The sequence below is a fragment of the Alosa alosa genome, chromosome 5, assembly GCF_017589495.1.
Source record: "Alosa alosa isolate M-15738 ecotype Scorff River chromosome 5, AALO_Geno_1.1, whole genome shotgun sequence".
NCBI lineage: Eukaryota > Metazoa > Chordata > Actinopteri > Clupeiformes > Clupeidae > Alosa > Alosa alosa.
The window spans coordinates 26,129,095-26,154,549 of NC_063193.1; the positions used below are offsets into that span (position 1 = coordinate 26,129,095).

At 43.7% G+C, this 25,455-nt stretch overlaps 1 protein-coding gene across 1 annotated transcript in view; it reads left to right on the forward strand.

Annotated features, from left to right (window-relative positions):
• Positions 1–25,455, forward strand: part of glt1d1 (glycosyltransferase 1 domain containing 1) — a 47,268-nt gene that overhangs the window by 13,898 nt on the left and 7,915 nt on the right. Inside the window, exons 5-8 of the mRNA XM_048244532.1 lie at positions 13,882–13,980; positions 14,485–14,534; positions 19,564–19,607; positions 21,837–21,957. Coding sequence (XP_048100489.1) covers positions 13,882–13,980; positions 14,485–14,534; positions 19,564–19,607; positions 21,837–21,957 — 314 coding nt within the window. The remainder of the gene's footprint in view (positions 1–13,881; positions 13,981–14,484; positions 14,535–19,563; positions 19,608–21,836; positions 21,958–25,455) is intronic.

Consider the following 25,455-nt stretch of genomic DNA (forward strand, 5'->3'; position numbering starts at 1 on the left):
ACTATGAACTATTTTTAGTGTGATTTCAAATAAATTTTAATGGTATATGATGCAATCATACTGCCATGCATGATGTAAACATGTTTCATTCCAGTTAACCATCCCGGCTATGTGATGTACTGTATTTGTGTGGTCTGTGGTGAAACACTCTTGAACATAAAAATGAAAGGAAGCCCCCTCACAGCACGACATCGCCAACAGAGGGTAGTTAGCCTGTTAACAAGATCTGCTCACTGGGCTGTTGATGTTGATGCTAGACCAGAAACCTATAATATTGCTATAAAGAAGTGCAGAAGTGTTTGGAGAGACTACCATTCTTTATGGTTGTGTGTGTGTGTGTGTTTGTGTGTGTGTAAGAGCAAGAGAGAGAAAGAAAGAGAGAGTGAGGAGAGGCCTGTGCAGAGGTGTTTATTTTTTAGTGTGTGTGTGTGTGTGTGTGTGTGTGTGTGTGTGTGTGTGTGTGTGTTTGGGGTTAGGGCACTCTGATGCGAGGCGTAGGACACAGCATGCCAGCCATGTGCCAGCCAGGGGGTACAGTGCACTGCGCAAAGTCTCTTCACTGGTGTGTGTGTTTGTCTGTGTGTGTGTGTGTGTTTGCGTATTTCATGCACACCCTTAAAGAAGTTCAGAGGTGTTTTGGAGAGGACTCTTTGGAGGTTGCCCACCCCTCACCTTCTGTGTTTTTGAGTGCTTTAATGACTGCCTCTCTCTCGTGTGTGTGTTTGTGTGGGTGGGTGTGTGTGTGCACGTGTTAATGTGTGGGTGTGTGTTGAGAGACATGTTTTTTAGAAAGTACAATTTTGTGCCAGTGTGTGAACGAGAGAACGAAAGTTACAGAGAGAGACAGATGTGGTGAGAAAGAGGCGTGTGTGTGTGTGTGTGTGTGTGTGTGTGTGTGTGTGTGTGTGTGTGTGTGTGTGTGTGTGTGTGTGTGTGTGTGTACACTGTGTGTGTGTGTGTGTGTGTGTGTGTACACTGTGTGTGTGTGTGTGTGTGTTTGAATGAGTGAGTGTGGTTATGTAGGATTGCGTTAACATTTATCTACTGCGCCCTGTCAGCACCAGTGTAGGCTGCGCTCGTGGTTTCATCGCTTGTGAGATATTTCCCCTGAGCCACTCCCAGTCTGTTAAGTCTGCTCTTTCTGAGCGAGTGCTATCATGACCAAACAGCTCTCAATATATGCTGCTCTCTGGGGCTTGATGAGGAAACGTCTTTACACGCTCAACATTTCCACCTGGCATCACTGCAACTCTGTGTGTGTGTTTGTGTTGTTTTCTGAATGCAGAATATGAGTAAAATTGACTGTATGAATTGCAGCGAATCACACAGCCATTCAGTTTTTGTTAATGTTGTTGAAGATTGCATCATATTTGAAAACTCTATGTGATATAGGGCCTATTTATTATTATATACATATAAATAATAATTTGGAGTCTAGGTCCTCCCACAGGTGTTGTGGTCAGTAAAATGTCTGAGGGCCAGATATACCTAGATTTGTGAACGCAGAGTTATCAGCGCCATGGCCAACCCGCAGAAAGCACCTGCTTAGCTTCTTCAGTTTATGTGATATTCATCAAACCTGCCGTTCTTTGGGTAATCAGCGCCTTTTTCCGCCCCCTACCGAAATTTGCGAATGTTCAAAATTGAACAGCATACTTCAATCACAAGCGCAGTTGAATTAAGTTAACAGATGACAACATTAAAAGGAATCAAACGTTTAGCGATCATGAAATGATACAATACATGATAAGATGTCAACAAGCAGGGAGATAATGAATAGCACTAGTTGTACTCAAACTACTTGTGCACGTAAGCTATGGAAGATTGGTCAAATCTAGCAAGTAGAAAAAGTTTAAGTGGATAACATGAAAGTGAAAGCAAGACATTCGAAAGGCCAGCGAAAGTTAAGGTTGCTTTTGATATAGTACAAAGACACAAAACTGGTGCTCTGAATAGTGATTGTCTTGTCTTCAAACGTTTCTCTTACTGACACATTTATTTACGTTACAGAGTTTGGATTAACACCTGCTTTTACAAGGCAGAAATATTTCACCGCAAAACAGATTTGCGCTTTCATAGGAAGTTTTCGTACATACAGGGGGAATACCAAATTAGGCACATTTTACGTTTATCCTCCCATCTTTAAACACGAAACTCCCACTTTCCTCTGACCCTCCTATGAATGCATATGCATGACACGGAAAAGCACAAATTGCCATTCTCAGCTCCTGCAACAGGCAGTCTGTGGTTTTACCATGGGGTTTTACCCAAGTGCGGGCTGTTTGTATACCACGCTATGTTTTTACGTGCAGAGAGAGAGAGAGAGAGAGAGAGAGAGAGAAATAAATATCATGAGAGAGCATAAATGAAAGTGAGTGAAAAAAGAGAGAGAGAGAAAGTGAAGTGTTTTTACACAGATTGGGAAAGTAACCTTTATGTGTGGCACAGCACAAATGTCAGTGTGTGTGTCACTGGCCCTCCCAATGACAACCGGAGACAAACTTTTCAGACTAATTTCAGATGTTCGTCTTTTAATTTGATGGGCACTTTAATGTCAGTTTGCAAAAGAAACGTATCCATTTACTTTCATTAGTCGTCTGTTCCTCAATGATAGTTCTAGGACATGATAATTACATATTTTCTGACACTGTCAATTGCTAAAGGAAGCTATAATACTACAAAAGTGTAATAGCACAATAAATACATATTGATGAATAAAAATATTGAATTAGCTACATAGTGAGTTTGAATTCCATCAGGGAGAGAGAGAGAAAGAGAGAGAATTGAATTTTCAAAAAATCTTTATTACAAAAGTTCAACATAAAAGCATTGTCATGAGTGTGAATAAATCACACTTGCTTGAATTTCCCCTGGGGATCAATAAAGTATCTATCTATCTTATCTATCTTATCTATCTTATCTATCTATCTATCTATCTATCTAGATTAAAGCACACTACAAGTGTGAAAAGCTAACTTCATCATTTACAACTGAGCATAAGACTCCATTTACACACCAAATACTTTCAAACATTATTACATTTTCAGTTGCTTTGTAAAAGTGGAAGTCTATTTGCAGTCTAGATTTAATCAGAGCTGCAAAAACCATTACAGCATACTGATTTTGCCTATTTTCAACTTTATTCTTCCTGCTCAAATAGATGACCATTTTAGCTTAACCTAGAATGAAGTTCAGCAACTGACACACAAGACAGTTTTTTAACATAACGAAAACCAAAATGAAAAAAAAAAAACGAGAAAAAAAAGTCTCTCCAATGCGTTAAACAATTCCACCAATCTTGAACAATGCATAAAAGCATGAAACACAGTTTCTCGCTCAAAACGAAATGGACAATTTTGACTTGTCTTGCGATTTAAAACAAAAATAAATGCATTCACAGCTATAATTCCATGTATAATTCACCATTTCAGGTCCCCAATTCTTTTAGCTAACGGTGGCTTGTACAGTGCTCTCCACTCTGGTTTTACCTCATTACCCAAGTACAGTGCACCAAGGAGTGTCAACCTTCCGTTTTAAACCTTTCTGATGAAACATTTTAACACAAACATTGTAAAACACTCTACCACAATTCCCATATAAAGACAGAGGTTCATTGCCATCTAAGAAATGACCAGTATTACCACCAAACTCTGGAGTTAGCATAAGATTAGGAAAAGGGTCACTTTCATTTGCCCTAATTTTCCTCTCAAAATTGCCCTTTAACAACGTCTTCTCCTCTGCTGTAAGTGAAGAACAACATCTCTGCAAAAACTGAGAGACAACACGCTTTGACCTAATATTTAAAACACTTGCTACATTTTCACATATTTGAAAATCAACACCAGCTACATCTAGTAATTACTCAAAAGTGAATAGGCGCGACTTTAAGAGAACTTCAGACATTGCATTACTTTTACATGTTAGATCTACCCGTGTTCCATAAACCAGAGGTTCTTTTAAAAGCCAAAACACAGATGTTGTTCTTTCAACTTTCTGCACCTTAAATAAACCCCACACTTTGAACAGATTGTTATAGAAAATTGGCAGTTGTGAGGTATTCAATCTCTTGGGATCCATGAAGAACAGAGATTTATCCATGTCCAATTCTCCAATAGTTCTTAAAATCGCAATAGCCACAGGATTCCATCTCAAGTGTTTTTGGTCAATCAGTAGTTTTTGAAGAAATTGCATGCGGAAGGCTGCCGTTCTACTTTGTACATGAACTAGGCCTTGTCCTTCTTCTCTTGGCAGATAAAGAACACCTTGGAACCCAATGCAGTTTATCCCAGAAAAAATCTAATAACAATAATTGAACTTTTGCAAATAAATGTATAGGTGGGTCAACACACGCTAATCTATGCCTTAAAAAAGAGGCCACCAAATTATTGATCACTAGTGTGCGCCCTCTGTACGACATTTGGGGTTTAAGCCACCTGCATTTATCCAAACGCCCTTTTACTTTGTCAACAATCCCTTCCCAGTTATTTTGCACATAACAGTCATCTCCAAGAAAAATCCCTAGATATTTAAGACCATCTTTTTTCCATGTTAAACCACCTGGCAAACTTGGTAAACCCTCCTCCCATTTCCCAACATGAAAGGCATCAGTCTTTGACCAGTTAAGACAGTTTCAAAACCCTTAGACTCTTCAACCAAGGTATCAACATCACACTGGCCACTGATCATCAAGATCACATCATCAGCATAAGCTGAAAGGCAAAAGGTATCATTAGAATTTGGAATGGATATCCCTTTAAAAGTATTCCTAAGTTTTTGCAATAAAGGCACTATCGCAATACGATAAAGAATACCTGACAAAGAACATCCTTGTCTCACCCCTCTTAACACCTTAAAGGGAGAGCACAAGCCACCGTTAATTTTGAGCATACTTTCAATGTCCTTATATAGTACTTTTATTTTATCTATAAAATTTGAGCTAAAACCAAATGCATTCAGAGTCTTCCAAAGATAGGAATGCTCCACTCTGTCAAAAGCTTTCTCTTGGTCAATAGAGATAAAAGCTGTGTGTTACGTAGTGGACAGTCAGGGAAACTACACACTGATATGAGAAGGCCGTGGAAGCGTCAGCTGATTAGTGGGCGTTGACGCACCAAGGTTTGAAAATGGGAAACAGGTGACTTATTGGAAGGATACACGTTTCCCTGAAGGACACCTGGAGCTTGGGCTGGCCACTCGCTGGGAGTAAGGATTGGGTTATCCCTGTGCGTTCTTAGGCGGATGTTAAGCTACGCTCCTGGCCTTCTCATTAGTCGCACCCACAGTTCATACACACTGACCTAGCTTTCAACTTCACGTTTGCACATACACTGCAGGGCAAGTTTAACGTTACAATCCAGGTCCTAGCTAGCAGGTAGTTACTTTAGAATCCCTAGACAACGTAGCAGGTAAGTGAGCTAGCTTTGTAACCCTTTTGTTTGTTTTGGTTTGTCAGAGCAAACAGTCTTGGCAGTGTTTGTGTTTTTTGTCGGGTGGACTTGGCACATTTGTAACAAGTGTTTAGACCAAAGACCTTGGATGCATCTAAAATGTCTCGAATAAATTATATATTATCAAATATTGACCTGCCAGGAACACAATAGGACTGATCCGGGTGAACCTTGACCATACCCAACCAGGTAGCCAGTACTTTAGACAGCAGCTTGTACTCCGAGGCAAGCAAAGACACTGGTCGCCATGACTTTATGTCACTAAGATCTCCCTTTTAGGCAGAAGGGTAAGGACAGCTCTTCGGCAACTCACTGGTATCAGCCCTCCGGCTAAGCTGTCATTAAGCACCTCAAGCAAATCCTCCTTCAAATCAGTCCAAAATTACTTATAAAAGTCCATTGGGAGTCCATCCAATCCAGGCGCTTTCCCAGTCTCCATGCTTTGGAGCACCTTTCGCACTTCTTCCAGGGTTATCACCCCACAGAGCCTCTCATTAGAACTATCTGATACTTGAGGAAGCCCCTCAAAAAAACTGTTCAGCAACTATGTCCTCTCTGTACTCACTAGTATAGAGTTTGGCATAAAAGCTAAAGGCCCTCTTGCGAATATCAACTGGATCTGACAGCAAAGCACCAGTTTCAGATTTTAAGTTGTGAATCACGTTTTTGTCCGTTCTTTTTCTCAAGATTAAAAAAAATACTTAGAGGGCACATCCATCTCATTCACACTTTGCTAACTTGATCGGACCAAAACCCCTTGTGTTTTCAGTCCTAGCAGGTCAGACAATTAGTTTTCTGTTCAACAAGTGTATCCAATAGGTCTTGGTTATTAGAAGACTGTGCCAAATTCTGAAAATGTAAAATGTCATTTTCCAAAGTTTTCATATCCTGGACTGTATCTTTAGTGACATTGTAAGTGTATTGCTGACAATTTGTATCTTGCCATACTCCCACCAACTTTGTAATGATTCAAAAGTGTTCTTTTCAGCTCTGAAAGAAACCCCATCCCAAAGAAACACATTCTTAAAATGATTATCACTTAGCAAAGAAGTGTTAAAGTACCAGTAAGCACTTTTAGACCAAATAGAATTAATAAAGATTGAACATGTTACTAAACTATGGTCTGAAAAACTAACTGGAACAATACAACAATTCCTGAAAATATTTAAGTGGTGTTTAAAAGCATCACAGGAGCGTGAATCACGGAAAGCGCGAATGAAGTGGGCACTTCTAAATGGGACCCACTGTATGTGGTAACACAGCCAATACATTTTTGTCAAATGTGCTTCATAAACATACAATACTGCACTACAAAAACGCAAACATCTGAATTATACCCAAATAATGAAGGTGAAAGTAAGTTATTAAGCCTTAATGTTGCTTCCTAAAGGGGGTATTGTCAAACCTGCTACTACTAATACTACAAATACAACCTGAAGAAAGTCAAGGACATGCATGCCAGCTTGCGCTCATCCCAGTATTAAAGTAAATCTGGTCTTAAATGAAAATGTATTGGCTGTGTTATTTCTTTTTTTGTGGGATGTCCAATTTATATGTAGAAATGCACATTTGCAAAGGTGACTTAGTATGTTGTCGTAAAAGCGGCTCTCCTTTTGATATTGCACTGCCAATGTGGCTCTTGTGAAAAAAATAGTGAGGATCACTGGTCTAGGCCATATCATCATCATTATTCATCAGTAGGATTGACCTTTGTCAGGAACTTTTTAAGTCGGTACACTTCTTTTGGGGCAGCCGTGGCCTACTGGTTAGCACTTCAGACTTGTAACCGGAGGGTTGTCGTTTCAATCCCAACCAGTAGGCACAGCTGAAGAGCCCTTGAGCAAGGCACCCAACCCCTCACTGCTCCCCGAGCGCCGCTGTTGTTGCAGGCAGCTCACTGCGCCGGGATTAGTGTGTGCTTCACCTCACTGTGTGTTCACTGTGTGCTGAGTATGTTTCACTAATTCACGGATTTGGATAAATGCAGAGAGCAAAATATCCCTCACGGGATCAAAAGAGTATATATACTTATATACTATACTTATACTTTTTGAGTTAATTTACGTTCACTCATAAAGCACCTCGTGCCTTTAGTAAATTTCTCAAGATCAGAAAATTAATCGGCAACTTGAACATTCTTCACGTTTTTGGTGATCTTGAGAAATAGTTTAATTTCACTCACACCGTATAGACCAGCGGTCACCAACCACCGGGCCGCAGGACATTCCTAACCGGGCCGTAGCCTACGACATGAGTTTAAAAAAAATGCATGCAAACTAAACTAAATTTAATTCGCAATAATGTCACGTTTTTACATGGCATAGGCCTATACGCAGTTGTTTGATTGCACGCATGTTTGCATTTTGCAAGGTCTATTTTCTTACGTCTGTCTGTCCCGCCTTCAACACTTTTACATATTGCCTTCAGCGCTGCGCAGCCTCAGGTCAGCTCACTTCACTTGATCAGTTCTTGGCGAACGGTAGTGTCACATGAAGTTAGCTAAACTGCTAGAATGAGCAACAAAAAACAAGCATCTTTAGCAGGTCACTGGCCAGAGTGTTTGAGTTGCGAGAGCCGCTGCAGAGATTTCTTACAGAAAAAAAAGTCACCGTTAGCTGCACATTTTAGTGATGAGGACTGGGTGTCAAAACTCGCTTACCTGTGTGACATATTCGGGTTGCTTAAAGACCAAGCTTGATTTGTAGGGACGACGAGTGGACCGGGGTGTATTTCATATGTTCCAAAAAGTAGTGGGGGTTTTGGGAGAGACTGAGGCAGGGCCCTTCTCTACGCAGCTGGTGCGCATCACCTTGTTGCACTCTCAAATGAGTTTGAGCGTTACTTCCCATCCTTCAAAGATCCACGGCAAACCAATGAGTGGGTCCGCAACCCATTTGTCAATATCCCGAATAGTCCTAACTTGTCAGCGCAGGAGGAAGAGCAGTTGATTGAAATTGCAAATGACGGTGGTCTTAAGAGTGTGTATAAGGAAACCTCTCTGGCAGGTTTTTGGATCAAAACCAAAGCAGAATATCCCGAGATAGCCGTAAAAGCGGCTTTGAAAACGTTTCCCACCACGGATCTATGCGAGGCGGGTTTTCGGCAATGACTGCAACTAGACAAATTGCTGTCGACTGGACATTTCAAACACACTGAGGGGTGTCACTGTCTTCCATCACCCCCAGATGGAAGCTTCTTTGCAGGGAAACAAGCAGGGCTCCCACTGATTATATTAAGTAATGCACGTTTAGTTCCCATGTTTTGTTCCCATATTTTGTTAAGCATGTTCAATGTAGCTTCAAGTTGTTCAATATTCATAGTTCATATTGTTCAATTTTCACTTCTTCAAGTTCACGTTTTTCACAAGAGATCGTTACCTTCACTGTTCATACATAACTGGAGCTAGTTCTTTTCAAGTAAAGCATGCACAACACATATGGAACATGGAACCCCAAACACCAGCGCCCGGTCGAAAAAAATAAATATGAATCAAACCGGTCCATGGTACATAAAAGGTTGGGGACCCCTGGTATTGACCATTGAATCGGCACAAAAGGCGGCGCACTTTCTTGTGAGCAAATAGAAGCGCCCGAATCTGAGCAGTCGCTCTCATATTCAGGCTCATCCACATCAGTGTCTACAGGCCCATGTCCTGATTTTTTTTTGCAGGCTTTGTCTTAAGGATCATTTTTCTTTTAATGGGTTTCTTAAACACATTTTGATCAACATTTGACACAAAAAGATCCTCTTCAAGGCTCGCGCCATGATTTACTTGTAGGCCTATATTGACCTCCTCGCTTTCAATATGTTGTTCGTTTGCTTACATGGGGTTCATTGTCAGAGTTACCCTGACCTTCTGCCTCATCACGATTTTTGTTCTCCTACCACTGCTGACCAAGCCGGTCCAACTGGACCCGCTCCCTCAGCAGTGTTCTAAAGTCTTCGGTGCAATTTTGAAAAATTTCTTCGCTGTTCAAATTTTCAGATGATTTGTTGACTATATCATTGCACTTGGCATTTCACCCTCGGCCTGTGCACCATCATGTTTCTCTCCTACCTCTGCTGATGGAGTCGGTCCAGCCGGACCTTCTCCCACAGCAGCGGCGGTTTGCGCTTCTGCACTAGGCTCGTCGGTGCGACTGTCGCAATTTGCTTTGGTAGGCCTACTCTCATTGGGTTTACTTGTTCCCTTTACGGGACAAGTTTGAACAGCGTGTCCTGTTTTTCCACAACCAAAACAACGCATTGAGTCGGTTTACACAAACACGGTATAATCAAACTCATCAACTTTGAACTTTAGCGAAAGATTTAAATCCATATTGTGATTATTTAAGATCACGTAAACATAGCGCCTGAATGACACAACAAATGACGAGCTCAGATTTGGTCCCAATCAGCATTTTTTTTGTTAATTGGTGATACCAGTTTCCCATATCGACACAATTCTCTTTTCAACATGTCATCAGTTATAAAATGTGGTACATTTGATATTGTCACCTTTCTAGCAGGTGTAGAGAGAGGAAGGACGGGAGTAAACAAGCCGTTCACAGACAAACTCTTCTCTACTACCTAATTTGCCTTAGCTACAGAGCTCAGAAATAAAACAATGGCATTGTTGAAGCTGCAACCACATCATCGCGGTCCAACAATGTTGCCTACAGACACTACACTCGTCACGCCAAAGACGATAATACTTTAATTAGTGGCGACGAAAGTGAGTGTATCAAACATTTTGAAACCTGGAGTTTAAGCTCCCAGTTTAAACACTGGTCACTGGCACCCACCTAAAACAGAAGCACAAGACTAGGAGGCTCTGTTTTTACCAACAATTAATTAATTCACAAAAAAGATAGAAAGAAAGTTAGAAAATAGAGAAAGCACTTTCAGGCCACAGCGAGCACAACTCACGCTCACAGACGCTCCTTCCACTCACTCCCAGCATGCACTCTGACACAGAGAGAGAGAGAGAGAGAGATAATAAGAGAATAATAATTGTGGAGAGAGGTTTATGAACAGGAGTTGTTATAAAAATACAGTTAATTAAATGTGTATATCAAATTAACCTTTAGGTTATACAATCAGCCATCTTATTTGAAATAATTAAAGTCAATAAAAGTCATTTCAACTTTCTTAAAGTATGCAGAGTAGTAGAGTAAGTAAGTAGAGTTTCTCAGCCCTTAAGAGAAATGAGAGAGAGAGCCCTTAAGAGAAATGAGAGAGAGAGAGAGCCCTGAAATGAGAGAGAGAGAGAGCCCTTAAGAGAAATGAGAGAGAGAGAGAGAGAGAGCCCTTAAGAGAAATGAGAGAGAGAAGGAGATTGTAAGGGAGTGGAAAAAAGGTAGTGAGGTGGTGGTGTGGGGGGGAGTGAAATAAAAAAAGGATTGTAGGTAGATGCTCCTAGAAGAGATGAGAGAGAAAGGGAGGGGGTGAGAGAGTGAGGGAGGTATGTGGGAGGAAGTGCTCCATAAGCTCGAGTAAACGGGGCAGGTCAGCACTTTAGAGGTACAGTATGACTGAACTAAGCCTAGCCAAAGGCCGACTGGAGGTGTGGACGAGGTAAACTGCGAAGGACCTGACCTTTGAGGGATTGACCCCCGCCGACCGCTCCACCTAGAAACCTCCATGCTGTCTAATCTGAGCACTTAACCAGACCCGGCCGTGCCTGGCCTGGACTGGCCCCGCCAGTAGATGCCGCCTGCCCCAGAACGCACTTGTAGTCAAGGCCTCCGGTGAGGGTGTCCAAAAGAGTGTTTCATTGGCATCACACACAAGCAATGGCAATAGTACACAAAATTATATTAATATTTTGTTATTGCTCATGCAGAGAAAATGTTATGTTTTGACGCGCCTACCCAGATAGCAAAAGATTGGCAGATAGCGGACCGGTAGTGGTATGCCGCCGTTGGACCACCATCTCTTTAAATTTAACTTGTCAATAATATTATTAAAAGACATGAAATGTTATTAAAATTATGTATGGAGTATAACTGAACAAAATAAAAAGATTTTAGACCAATAGTGGCAACCCGCCAGCAGACCGCCAGTGAACGGATGAGCAAAATGCCAGCGGACTGCCAGATCTGCCCCCAGTGGGCCGACAGTGGTCCGCCAGCCGCCTGCTTATCTGCGTAGGAGTCTGGAACTAGTGCCAGTTTTTGATGTGTGACGGCTACCGTAGTTTTAAACGAGGCAGCGCTTGAGAGGTTGGTTGTAATATAACACCTGACCACTAGATGGGAAAAAATTCTTACACAGGTAGGCTTTAATATACAAAATAATCTGCATCTCCATCACTCCTGTCAGTGGATATTCGGCTAGTACTGTCTGACACACACATTCACCTCTAAATCCCTTGCCTACTGAGCGGCTGAGCTGGCAAATGATCTTCCAGGGGCTTTGCCTGTTAAAACGGTTAGCATCCACATTAATCGCACAATCACATGCGGCCACGCCGACAAAGGGGTCATGGGAACGTGTGAGGTCAAGGGAGGGAGCCGTCGTCACGGAAACGTTGTGGGCTAATTTCAGAGGAGTGCTTATGAGGGAGATTGTATGTCCAGTTCCTGTAGCATCTGATGGGTGGGTTGAAAGCAAATGGCTGTAGCTTTTGTGGAGCTCTGTAGGCTAGTGGTTTTGAATGCAGCCACATGGCACTGTCCCATTGACTTGCATTGTGTTGGATGCAGCGGCATACGTGGTATGAAGACATTACAGTATAAAAAGAGTTGGGCCGACGCTAACTGGCTTGCATGCTAACTATAGTGGATGTCGGCAGGTCACAGCATAGGTGTTTTTGACCTTATGTCAAACTGATTGTTTACTGTTGACATTTCCAGGTCATCTTTAGCTGGTTTAAATAAAAAATAAAAACTCCACACATCACCTTTAACCGTTACATTATCATGGCTTTTACGAAAACTCCAAATATCACCTTTAACTGTTACATTATCATGGCTTTTAACAAAACTTTTAACACACACGGCCCAGCTGTAGTGGAACTGGCACTGTTCAATGGCCGCCGGGCTGCCAAACTGTTGATTCACCTCACACGTGACGTGCCTCAGGCTGTGTATGTGTGTGTGTGTGTGTGTGTGTCTGTCTGTGTCTGTCTGTCTATGTGTCTGTCTGTGTGTGTGTGTAGGTGGTGAAAGAGATATAGAGTGTGTGTGTGTGTGTGTGTAGGGTGTGAGGGATAGATAGAGAGTGTGTGTGTGTGTGTAGGGGGTGATGGATAGATAGAGAGAGTGTGTGTGTGTGTGTAGGGGGTGAGAGATAGATTGTGTGTGTGTAGGGGGTGAGAGATAGATTGTGTGTGTGTGGGGGGGGAGAGAGAGATAGTGTAAGTGTGTGTAGGGGGTGAGAGAGATTGTGTGTGTGTGTGTGTGTGTGTGTGTGTAGGGGGTGAGAGATAGATAGTGTATATGTGTGTGTGTAGGGGGTGAGAGATAGATAGTGTATGTGTGTGGTGTGTGTGTGTGTGTGTGTGTGTGTAGGGGGTGAGAGATAGATAGTGTATGTGTGTGTGTAGGGGGGAGATAGATAGTGTAGTGTGTGGTGTGTGTGTGTGTGTGTGTGTAGGGGTGAGAGATAGATAGTGTATGTGTGTGTGTGTGTGTGTGTGTGTGTGTGTGTGTAGGGGGTGAGAGATAGATAGTGTATGTGTGTGTGTGTAGGGTGAGAGATAGATAGTGTATGTGTGTGTGTGTGTGTGTGTGTGTAGGGGGTGAGAGATAGATAGTGTGTGTGTGTGTGTGTGTGTGTGTGTGTGTAGGGGGTGAGAGATAGAGAGTGTGTGTGTAGGGGGTGAGAGATCGATGGTGTGTGTGTGTGTGTGTGTGTAGGGGTGAGAGATAGATAGAGTGTGTGTGTGTGTGTAGGGGGTAAGTCTGACTCAAATGCCCTGCGGGCGACTGCCCAATGTGCTGGGCCAGCAGTGTAATCCAGAGGGGGGGCATGGTGGGGCAGGAGAGCAGAGCAGAGGATAAACAGAGAAAAGCACTGTTTGTGTGTGTTTTTTTTAATTTAATTTGTATTTTTTGGTATGTGTGTTTGTTTTCTGTCTTGCTCTCCTGCTGCCCCTGGGGTTAATGTAGCTCTCTACAGTGCCTCCTCACAGGAAGTGACACGTGTCCCGTTTGTCTCCTTGGAGACTGTGAGGAGGACTTCCTGTTCTGAAGAGGTTCTTACCGGGGCTTTTATTCTGACGTGCCCCCTCACTAAGGGACTGAAGCCTTACGAGTGAGAATAGTGACCACTTTTACTATTAAACAAGACAGCGAAGGACTGAACAGGGTGGAAATGGGATATCATTCAGTGATCGCCTTATTTGTTTTCAGTCCTCCCCGCTTATTTGGATGTGAAGATATAGATGTTGTGTGTGTTGTCTTAAAATGCTTATATTTGTGTGTGTGTGTGTGTGTGTGTGTGTTTGCAGGTGTGGAGGCTGAATGTGTGGAGGACATGTGTGTTTTTCTGCTGGTATGTGGACTGCGGAGAGTCAAGGATCCACTGTACCTACTAAAAGCTTTCTCAGGTACATTTCTCTCTCAACACACACACACGCATATGCAGGTACATTTCTCTCTCAACACACACACACGCATATGCACGCACACTCCATCTAAGGCTCTTTAATCACTCACGCCTCAGCCTTGAAACACGATGAAACATCACAAGTCAAGTCAAGTCAAGTTTATTTATATAGCGCATTTCATACACAGAGGTCATCCAATGTGCTTTACATAAACAAAACCAGACAATAATAACAAATAAAAGCATAGCAGGGCTATAGTCAAAGAATAGTTCAAAACATAAAGATCATAATAAAAAGAAAACATTAAAACACACAAGGTAAAATCATTTAAAAATAAAGAATAATTAGTAAGCAAAAAAAAAAACCTCAGACACTCTGTGTCACACTCACACATACACATAAATGGAAAGAAATTTGCTCTGCTTTGTTTTTGTTTGTTTGTTTGTTTGTTTGTTTATAATATTATTTTGGTAATTATCTAACATTACGTGTTACTATCAACAGAATGGCATGCCAGCCATCCCCAGGTGGTCTTCATCATCATTGGACCAAAGGTAAATGAGATCAGTAGAGTAGAGGTTAGGATGAAAGAGAGAGGGAGAGAGAGAGAGAGAGAGAGAGAGGAAAGAGTTTAATTGGATTACACACACGGTGGTGGGCTAGCTAAAGCTTTTTGGAAACCCAGTGTCGTTGACTTCTGTTGAGGTCACACCCCACCACTCTGTGCCCGACACGCGGTGCGACTACCCCCTGAGCCGCACCACGGCGGCCTTTCCCTGCTCCCCCAAGCGCCAGGGCACCACCAACGTAGCGGGGTTACGGCCGTGCCGAGCGCTAGTGTGAGCACGGGCACAGGCAGGCAGCAATGTGCCCGCTGCCGACCGGCCGGGGAGGAAGCCGCTAATTGGATGTAGCAGAGATAACAGCATTAGCGGGCATTAAGGGCGACTTAAGGGGGCCGTGGATGCTTATGCAGGGCGAGGGAGGGCAGAGGTGGGAGAGGCTGTAACGCCGCCACCACAACAACCACAGTGGGGGGGGGCACAGGCCCATAGGAGGTAGCACACACACACACAAACATATACATATACACTACCGTTGGGGTCACTTTGTCCTTGTTTTCATCATTAATGTTGTAAATGACAAGAAATGGCTGATTTTTAATGCAATATCTACATTGCCCATTATCAGCAACCATTCATCCAGTATTCCAAAGGTGTGACCCCAAAATGTTGACCGGTAGTGTGTATGCATATGAACCGGTAATAAGGACAGTATATTCTATCTATATAGTCAACAGAAATGTAACACACTTGCTTTCTGTCTGTAGATCTTCTATGGGCATTGGGCATAAAAGGCTTATTTTTTTCAAATTGTCTTAACATATTTTGTTGGTGTGTTGGTGAACCCTCCACCTTTGCCAAGATAATCCATTCACCTGACAGGTGTGGAATATCAAAACATTTTGATTAAAAAAGCATGAGTATTGCACAGATGTGCCTTGGTCACAGTAAAAGGCCGTTCCAATATGTACAGCTTAATGCCACTAAACCTACATAATGCCATTGATGGATGATTTGAGGGCTATAATGTGATAGGTTCTGATTGGCTGTTAGCTTTTTGTCATTCTCAAAATCGCTCTGAAAGTGATCCCCGACGATATCATCCCTCATGTCCTTATCGTTATAGTTTATGTGTGAACGTTGTCATTCATATTAACGAGAACAATATTTTTGTATAGTTATCGTCATAGTTATTGTTCTTGGTGTGAACGGCCCTTTAGACTGACAGATGGAGTGAAGTGTTTTAAAGGAGGGGATTGTAGTGAGAACACCATGTTGTCTCATGTGACTGGACAGCAATGGAGATGTATTTACATGGCCAGGTCAGGTAAAAGTAGCCAGGAAACCAAACTCATTCAGATCGTTAATAGAGTCTGGTCACTCACGATTGAAACGATGGAAACGATAAGTGAATTATGGTGTCCCAGACTAGTATCTCCCTGAAAGGAGATCTAGGTGGGCGTGGCCAGGCCAGGAAGAAGGGCCACTTGCAGAAGCGGGGTGTCTCGTGACTGGAAGGCAAAGGAGACATATTTACATGGCCAGGTCAGGTGGAAGAGCCACTTCTTCACAACCTTTCCTTGGGCCTTTGGCAAGGTCAGGTCCACTCCAAAACCTTGCACTATGCGTTTTTCTCCCTTTTTCCCATTGCAAGGAAACTCATGCTAAAGTGAAGTGTCCAAACTGTGGTGTGAATCGACTCATATCACCGGCTCCAGCTAATGGTGTGGGGCAAATGTGTGGAAAGAAAATGATTTCCAGTCACTGCTTGGCTCATACAGTAGAAATGAGAACAGTACAAATGCACTTCATCTCTTTCTAGGGACTAGCCCATCAGTAAGGTGCCACATTTAAGAATTAGAGTGCTTATTATTAGGGTTGTTCCATTTGATTTTTTTATCTTCACTTAATCCTGAGACCTTATTCATTTGAAATGGCATCTCTGATGGTGAAATTCATCACTGTTACGCTTCGCAATGTGCAGGGCAGTAAAGAACATCTGTTCCTTAGACATTTACAGAGTTCTGAGTATGAGATGATTTAAATTGAAACATTTTTTTTTCTTTCTTTTTTTTTGTCTGTGTGTATATTTGTTTCCAGTCCTGTTCATCGATTGCTTTGTGAGAAAGTAATGACCTGTCCATTGCGAGGCAGATTTGTGCATGTTATGAAGCCAAATCTGCAATGCATAAGTCTACAAGCAGTGACACGCCAGACGTTTCGCGATCGCAGATTTGGGGAGACAAATCGAACCTCGGTTCCAGGCGGGAGAGTGAGTGAGTGCGTGCTAGCGGCCATTGATCTGGCTCCTCTTGTGTCTAGCTTGGCTATTGATTTCGCTGATGAGATGCTGCCGCCCATGACCGTTTTCTCTGACAGCATCTTGTCATCTTTGTAGAGATAACTAGAGAGAGGTGCTTATGGACTCACACACAAAGCTCTCTCGGCTCTCTGTAGAAGTGAGGCTCTCGTGCTGATGTAGCCATCAACCTAGTTGGGCACCCCTGTGTTACTTTTTTTCTCCAGCTGCTCTCTCTCTCTCTCTCTCTCTCTCTCTCTCTCTCTCTCTCTCTCTCTCTCTCTTTCATTTTTCCAGCACACACACACACACATATACTCGCCGTACACACATGCACATAAGTCCATCATTGCTGGTCATTACTGGCAAGTAAAGTCACTGTAAGCTCTGAGATCAATATCAAGTCTGGTATCAGTGGCGATTGTGGATGGATTCATGGATGGCATTGTGACATCAAAGAAGGAAGGCTTGGTCAACAGCAGTGCAGTGAAGGGACAAAAGAGCTCAAACTCCAAACTGGAGCTGGACACCAAGCTGTTCTGACTCTCTTCTGATCCGCTCATCTTGTTTTTTGCCTATTTCCTGTCCAGTCTAGTGTGGAATCGTCCCAGCCCCACCCTCTCTACAAATGCACACCCACACACACACACACACACACACACCCTTGCACACACATACACACCTACACACACGCAGTATGGCAGTTTATTTTACTAGCAGCAATGCATAACTGTTGCTGCAGTCGAATTGATCCCTGCCCCAATGATCACATAATTAAAGTATCTATCTATCTATCTATCCAGTATATCTACCTGTCTGCCTATATATCTATCTGTTGAATGGTGCTGGGGCCGTTTTGATGTCGTTATGGCCCATGTCACTCCCTCTGCTGCTGCTGTGACTGCTGCTGCTGTGGGTGCTGCTGCTGCTGTGACTGCTGCTGCTGCTGTGACTGCCGCTGCTGTGACTGCTGCTGCTGCTGTGGGTCCTGCTGCTGCTGCTGCTGTGACTGCTGCTGCTGCTGTGGGTTCTGACCTAAATCACGGTGGCTGCGCTGCTGCAGCTCTGCCACTGGTCCCCCTAATGCATGCAAATCCCTCATCACAATTAATCAGATTGAGGAGCTGCTCTGTCCTGACCCCAATCTGGGCAAATCTACGGGATTTCCCCCACCGGCCGCGTCCTCTCCTCCTCTCTTCCCACGAGCCATCCCGCCGTCCCGCTCAGAGCCTTGTCAATCTCTCTCTCTACTCACACACACACACACACTCTATCTCTCTCACACTCACACACACACACACACACTCTCTATCTCTCTCACACTCACACACACACACACACACACTCTCTATCTCTCTCACACACACACACACTCTCTCACACACACACACACACACACACATCTCTCACACACACACATATACTCTCTCTCTCCCTCACTCTCTTTCTCTCTCTCTCTCTCTCACTCACACACACACACACACACACACACACACACACACACACACACACTCTCTCTCCCTCACTCTCTGTCTCTGTCTCTCTCTCTCACACACACACACACCCTTTCTCTCCCTCACTCTCTGTCTGTCTCTTTCTCTGTCTCTCTTTCTCTCTCCCTCTCGCTCTCTCATCTGTCATTTGTGTCTATCTCAGAGGTATCAAGGGAGGTATTACTGAAATAGTATCACAGAGAAGATCTGGCTGACTGGAGAAGGGGGGATTTAAAAGCAAAAAAATATTCAGACCCCCAAACATGCTTTTTTCCACAGTCAATTTTGTTCAGTGAAGAAATGTGTTTGACTTATTTGTTTATTTATGTATGTATTTATTTTGGGATTTTCATAACCCCCCTGGCTGTCCTTATGTTGCACAGGGTCATGGCAGGGTAAAGTGCTGTATTTTCTGCTAATGTTTGTTTATGTAGGATTCCTGCTGTCTCAGTGTGAGGTCATGGTTGGGGCAGTGCACAGTGGAATATTTCACAGTACAGTAGTGAGTGGAGTGAGGATCCTCGGAAAGGCTCTTTGTCATATCGTAGCCTTTGGGTGAAAGCTGTAAATATGCTCTCGTAACTCTCGGACATGATCAGCGCTCTGCTCAGGTCAGTGGGCTTTAGTGTTTCTTCATCTGGGAAGTCGTAGCACTCACACACACACACACACACACACACACACACACACACACACTGCACACACACACACACACACACACACACACACACACATACACACACACACACACACACACACACACACATACACACACACACACACACACACACACACACACACACACACACACACACACACACACACACACACACACACACACACACACATACACACACAGACATACACATGCACCACACACAGTATATATTTTCTTTTCTTTCTTTTGAGCTTTTTAATGCCTTTAATGTCACAGGACAGTAGAGAGCGACAGCAAGTGGTGGATCCCAGGTCACTTATTGGGCTCCCTCCCACCTGTAGATCCAGGGGCAGGAGTAGCGTAGTGGCTAAGGAGCTGGGCTAGCACGCAGTAACACGCAGGAGCTGTGGAACTGGGGTGTATCCACAGAGGATTCCCAGTGGATACACCTAGAGGGAGGGATAGAGGGAGGAGAGGGATGGAGGGAGGGATGGAAGGGAGGAGGTGGGTGGAGGTGGAGATGTGAGGGGTCTGTGTAAGCTACTCATTGAGGCTGTGATGTGGTTTCAGATGGATCCTGTGTTCTGTGAGGAGGTGGAGGAGAGCGTGAGCAGGTGAGAAGAGACACTGTGCCCTGTGTCATGTGTGTGTGTGTCGTGTGCGTGTGTGTCGTGTGTGTGTGTGTGTGTGTGTCTCTTAGATGGACCTGACCTGACAGATAGAAAAGAGAGACAGAGAGAATGTAAAAAAGGAAGAAAGAATAAAGGAAAGAAAGAAACACTGAAAGAAAGAAAGAATAAAGGAAAGAAACGCTGAAAGAAAGAAAGAAAGAATGGAAGGATGAGAGAAAAATAAAGAGGGAAGAAGATAGAAAGAGAGAAAACAAGACAGACAGAGTGAGAGAAATAGAATAAACAGAAATGAACGCAGGCAAACCAGTGAGAGGATGACAAAGATATCAGAGTTTGGGAGAGGAGAAGAGAGAGGGACTTAAACAAGGGAGAGACAGAGGATGAGGAGAAGAGGGAGGAAGAGAGAGAGAGAGACTTAAACAAGGGTAAGATAGAGGATGAGGAGAAGAGGAGAAGAGAGAGGGACTTAAACAAGGGAGAGACAGAGGATGAGGAGAAGAGAGAGACTTAAACAAGGGAGAGACAGAGGATGAGGAGAAGAGGAGAAGAGAGAGACTTAAACAAGGGAGAGACAGAGGATGAGGAGAAGAGGAGAAGAGAGAGACTTAAACAAGGGAGAGACAGAGGATGAGGAGAAGAGAGAGGGACTTAAACAAGGGAGAGACAGAGGATGAGGAGAAGAGAGAGGGACTTAAACAAGGGAGAGACAGAGGATGAGGAGAAGAGAGAGGGACTTAAACAAGGGAGAGACAGAGGATGAGGAGAAGAGAGAGGGACTTAAACAAGGGAGAGACAGAGGATGAGGAGAAGATAGAGGAAGGAGGAAGAGAGGTGACGGTTAGAACGCTAGAGAGACAGTTCTAGATAAAGAAACGGAGAACTAGCGGGATGAACAGAACACACAGACAGGACTTTAAAGGAGGACTAGAGAGATGGAGGAGTGCGGTTGAGACGAGCACAAAAGGCACTAGAGACGGCGGCATGGAGAACCTGACAAGAGCGCGAGATCAAGGCTCTTCACATTAGAAGTGTTTCCAAAGCGCGGCTCTCGCCCGTTATTCGGAGGGTAAACAAACTTAACATGCAACGCGCGTCACCTCCCGTTGGAGCTTGAGCATGAAAGCCACGGCGAGGGAAAAACCGAACAACCGCACTGATCACAACGCCTGGTCCACACAGGCTCCCACAGGCTAACTCGGGTAGTAGCCAAACCTGATCCCAGCACCTGAGCTAGTCACATCTAGTCCCACAGGCTACAGTAACTCGGGTAGTAGCCAAAGTTGATCACAGCACCCAGGACAGTCATGTCCAGTGCCATAGACAAAGCCAGACATGAGACAAACCTGATGGTCAGATAGTGGTTCAGATAACAGGTGTTGGGACACAAGTACAGCAGTGGGCCTGTCATGTTTTCATGTGTTTTTGAAGCGATGGTTCGGAGTTTCACCCTAGGGTCCTTTGCACCATGACCCCGAGCCAAACACCCTCCCAGAACCGGTTTTCCCTTGGTCGAACCCTAGTTGAGTACCGCTGTCAGAAACTAATGACGTTCTGCAGGCGCTTATGGAACCTATATAGTATCTCTTAAATTACCCCACTAATAATGCCCTGAATGGTACAAAACTTCTACAGTCGTACAACTATGTTCTGTACTCATAAAACGAGGCAAAGTTTGTAAGTACACCAGGAGTTTATTTAAATAACACTTGCCTGATGGCTTCTACTCTGCTGCTATCTACCGCTGCGTCGACGTTACTTCCGTGATTTGGGAAAAGCCAGTAAAAGTCCTGGCAGGAAGCGATTACATCAAAGTTTTTTGGTATATCCAGTTTTTAACATTTTTTTCCGAAGTGTTTACAACTTAGTGTTAACTAATAATTGTTGCAAACTGGTACTACGAACAAAATATTAGTGCATTCCTGGATCTACATCCTTATGCATGCTTCCTGCCAGGACTAGCTCATGTAGTAGCGAGGTTTCTATTTACCTCAGCAGCACCTTGTATACCAGGTGTCCATGTCCTCCTGTGTGTTTATGTGGCCGCATTCTGTGTGTGTGTGTGTGTGCGTGTGTATGTGTATGTGCGTGTGTGTGAGTGTACGTGTGTGCGTGTGTGCCCACACACCGGTAAGGCCTCGAAGGGTCTGTGTGTGTATGTGTACATTCTCATGTGTTTCTCCGATGTGTGTTTGTGTGTGCATGTGCATGCAGGTGGGCAGGAGTGTACCACACCGCCGAACGAGAGCAGGATGAGCTGCACGCCGCCATGACCCACTCCTTCGCCCTGGTCAACAGCTCCATCTCGGAGGGCATGTCCGCCGCCATCTTAGAGGTCAGTCCACTCCTCGGGCATGGCGGGGAATGAACATGGTAGTTCACCTATTTATACTGTGAGCCATCAGCCCAGGAACTTTAACCCAGTAACTTTGGCCAAGGCTCCAAGCACCAGGGCTAGAGTTCCTGCTGGGTTCACAGAATTATGGGCCATGTAACTACCTGACAAAATTCATCAATCAATCTATCCACAAAGACACTGTGCAACATTCCACAGTTACCACATAACCATAGTAACCATGTGGAATTACCAGGGCTTGGTCTTGTGGCCCTGCCAGCTGAGCTGGGCTTATTGTTAGTTAAGTTCCAGGTGTAATGTGAACTCTTCTCTAGGCTAGGAACTAAGTTCAAGGATCAGGTTTGGCCCACAGTATAAACTGGGCTATTTAGTTTAATCTGTGAAGGCTCATATGCCCGTGTCTTTGGAGACATCTATCTTCTTGACCTGGACCCAAGGGACGAGCTGAGCTTGATCCAGTGGATCTATAAAAAGGCAACAATCTCCCAGTGTGACACTTTGCTCATTCAGAGTGAGGTCAGTTTGTGGTCTAACAGCAAGACGACCTTAATTCTGAGGTGTAGAATTAATCAAAACAAGCATAGTACTCAGAGTGAGTGTTGTGCCAGGTAAACAGGGAAGCTTGACCATTTCATCTGAAGTGACCCTTTCATCTAGCTAGATCAAAAAGCTCAAGTTCTCAATTTACCTAATTACAGTTCCACTCGATCTCCTTCTGATGGTTATCTCACCCGCTCCCCATGCTGACAGTGTCTCTCTCTATCTCCACACCTGCCTCTTGTCTCTCACCTCTTTCTCTCTCTCTTTCTCATTCTCTGTCTTTCTCTCTCTCTTTCTCTCTCTCACTGTCTCTCACCTCTCTCTCTCTCTCTCTCTCTCTCTCTCTCTCTCTCTCTCTCCCTCCCTCCCTCTTATCTTGGTCTCCCTCTTATCTTGGTCTCTCTCTGCAGTGTCTCCCAGAGGTACTCGCTTCCTTCTGAAGCACCTCTCATCGCATGCCCAAAGCCTCCAGTCCTGTCCCAAGCATCAGGCGTCTGCATGATAGAGAATTACTTTTAAAGGCGAGAACGAGAATCTGCTTTCACCACACCTCCATAGCTCCAGCAGCTATGCACAAGTGTGTGTGTGTGTGTGCATGTGCCTGTATGTGCCTGTGTGTGTGTGTGTGTGTGTGTGTGTGTGTGTGTGTATAAAATTATTCATACCCCTGGCAAATATTGATTTAATGTTGGTTTTCTCTTTACCAATATGTTTGTTCTGACTGAACACTGCCAAATGGCTAAAGGTTGTGAGACAATGTGGTAGAAACATGGAATCAAAAAAAGAAGCGTTTTCATCTGTGAATTAAATAATCAGTGGAAACATCTTTATTTGCATTCATAGTTCTCAAAATGGTTCTTATAATACCTACCAACCCTCTCCATGTCTCCACAATGATTCTAGTGTGTGTGTGCAGGGGCGTAGATTTGCGTGGGGACCGAAGAACGTGTCCACACCAATGTCAAATTACGACTGAAATGTCCCCACCAATATTCAGGTTGAAATGGGGAAAAAGCGCTCACATGCGCTACACAAAGACTTAAATCATTTCTCACTTCAGTGCTGCGGATCATCTCGTACAGATCGTGTAATGTGCAGTAGCCTATAAGGGTAAATCGTGCTGATTTGAAGTTACCTATAATAACTACCAGTGAGCCGCAGTCTCCAGCGCAGCATGGCGCAGCATTCAGCTTCAGCTTCAGTTCACTACAAGGCATATGAAGTGCGTCCAAATTCACCCATTCCTCTCTGTTGAACTCCTCGAGAAGTAGGCTACTCATCACACATGTGTCACATGAAAGAGCCTTTTCTCAGCTTTTAAACGGTGCTGGCTAGCCACTATTTTCTGTTATAAACAGTTCGTGAGAAAAATAACTTCAAGAGATTTAATAATTATTCTCTGCGCCATCTCCACATCCATTCGTCTCGGTGGAATATCGTAGGCCTACACACTCTTCACGCAACACATGACAAACCATATATCAGAATAAACAGCAGACCTTACCGAACACAAAGGTGTAATGCCCGTGTATTAGCTGTTCCAGAGTAATCCGGTTTTTAAATAAAGTGTAGCAAAATTCAACATGGTCTTTCGGCTTTAAGCATTTCTTAAAACTGAGCTGTGCTTACATCGCCTAGATATCTGTAATTATTAGAATCAGAGAATATACAGGCAGCTCACGGTTAAGAGTTTGTCAATGTAGCCTTAATGATTTCTTTTCACAAAATGCTTAGCATGCATGTATTTAAGTTTCTTAAAACTGAGCTGTGCTTAAATGGGTCAATGCATGATTTCATAACAGACCAAATAGAAAATAAATGTTAAATATAGCCTACATATCTGTGCATATTAAAATCAGATTATGTAGGCTACACAGTATAGTTGGATCAAGTTGGACAGTACATTTTAATCATGGATAGTAGTTGGACAGTAGCACATTTTGATCATTTTATATATCTATAGTGACTGGTGAAAGAGTTGAGTGGGTTTTTTTTTTTTTTGGGGTGGGTGTTGGTAGTGTCCCCACCAAAGCTCAGACCAGACCTACGCCACTGTGTGCATATCTGTGTGTGTGCGTGTGTGTGTGTGTGTGTGTGTATGTGTGTGTGCGTGTCTGTGTGTGTGTGTACCTGTGTGCATATCTGTGTGTGTGTGTACCTGTGTGTGTGTGTGCATGTGTGTGTGCGTGCGTGTGTGTGGGTGGGTGGTCCAGCTCCTCTATATGCGGCTCCTGCTCATTATCTCCTCATTTGCGGGCTACAAAGCTGTTATCAGTGCTGCACTGCCATGTCTCGCTCTATTCTTCCCTGTCCATTCTTATCACTGGGCACGCCACTAATCCACTTAATCTGCTTTAAACAGTGAAGATTAGCACAATCCACAGAGGGCTTACACCCCTGATAAGTATGTGTGCGTGTGTGTGTGTGTGTGAAAATGTGTGTGTGTGTGTGTGTGTGTGATTGAGAGAGAGATAGAGAGAGAGTAATCATTTTCTTGTGTCTGTGTCTGTGTGTGTGTAGAAAGGTTTGTCCTCGACTGTCTACTGCCAGCTTTGTTTGGGAGCATTTTAAAAGACTTGAAAATGAAAACGCAAAGTGCATGTTGTGTGACCGGATTGTCAGGTGTTCTGGGGGGTTATTAAATTTATTTGAACTTTGTGGTGTTTAAAAGATAAATATGCCTGTCCTGCCTTAATAAAGAAACATTTGGTTAACTTCGAGTGATTATTCCCGTTTGCAGCCGTTAACAAATCTCAATAGCCACATCATGGATTTCGTTTATCAGAATGGTTTAGGAATCATTCTATGGTTTACTTTAGGAGATTTCGTCAGTTTTTATAATGGAGTTCTGTAATATATTGGTTTTATAAGGGTTGCCTAGACAATCCACTTGGCATTTCATAGTTAGTGCTGCAGCAGATAGGCCTATCACGCACG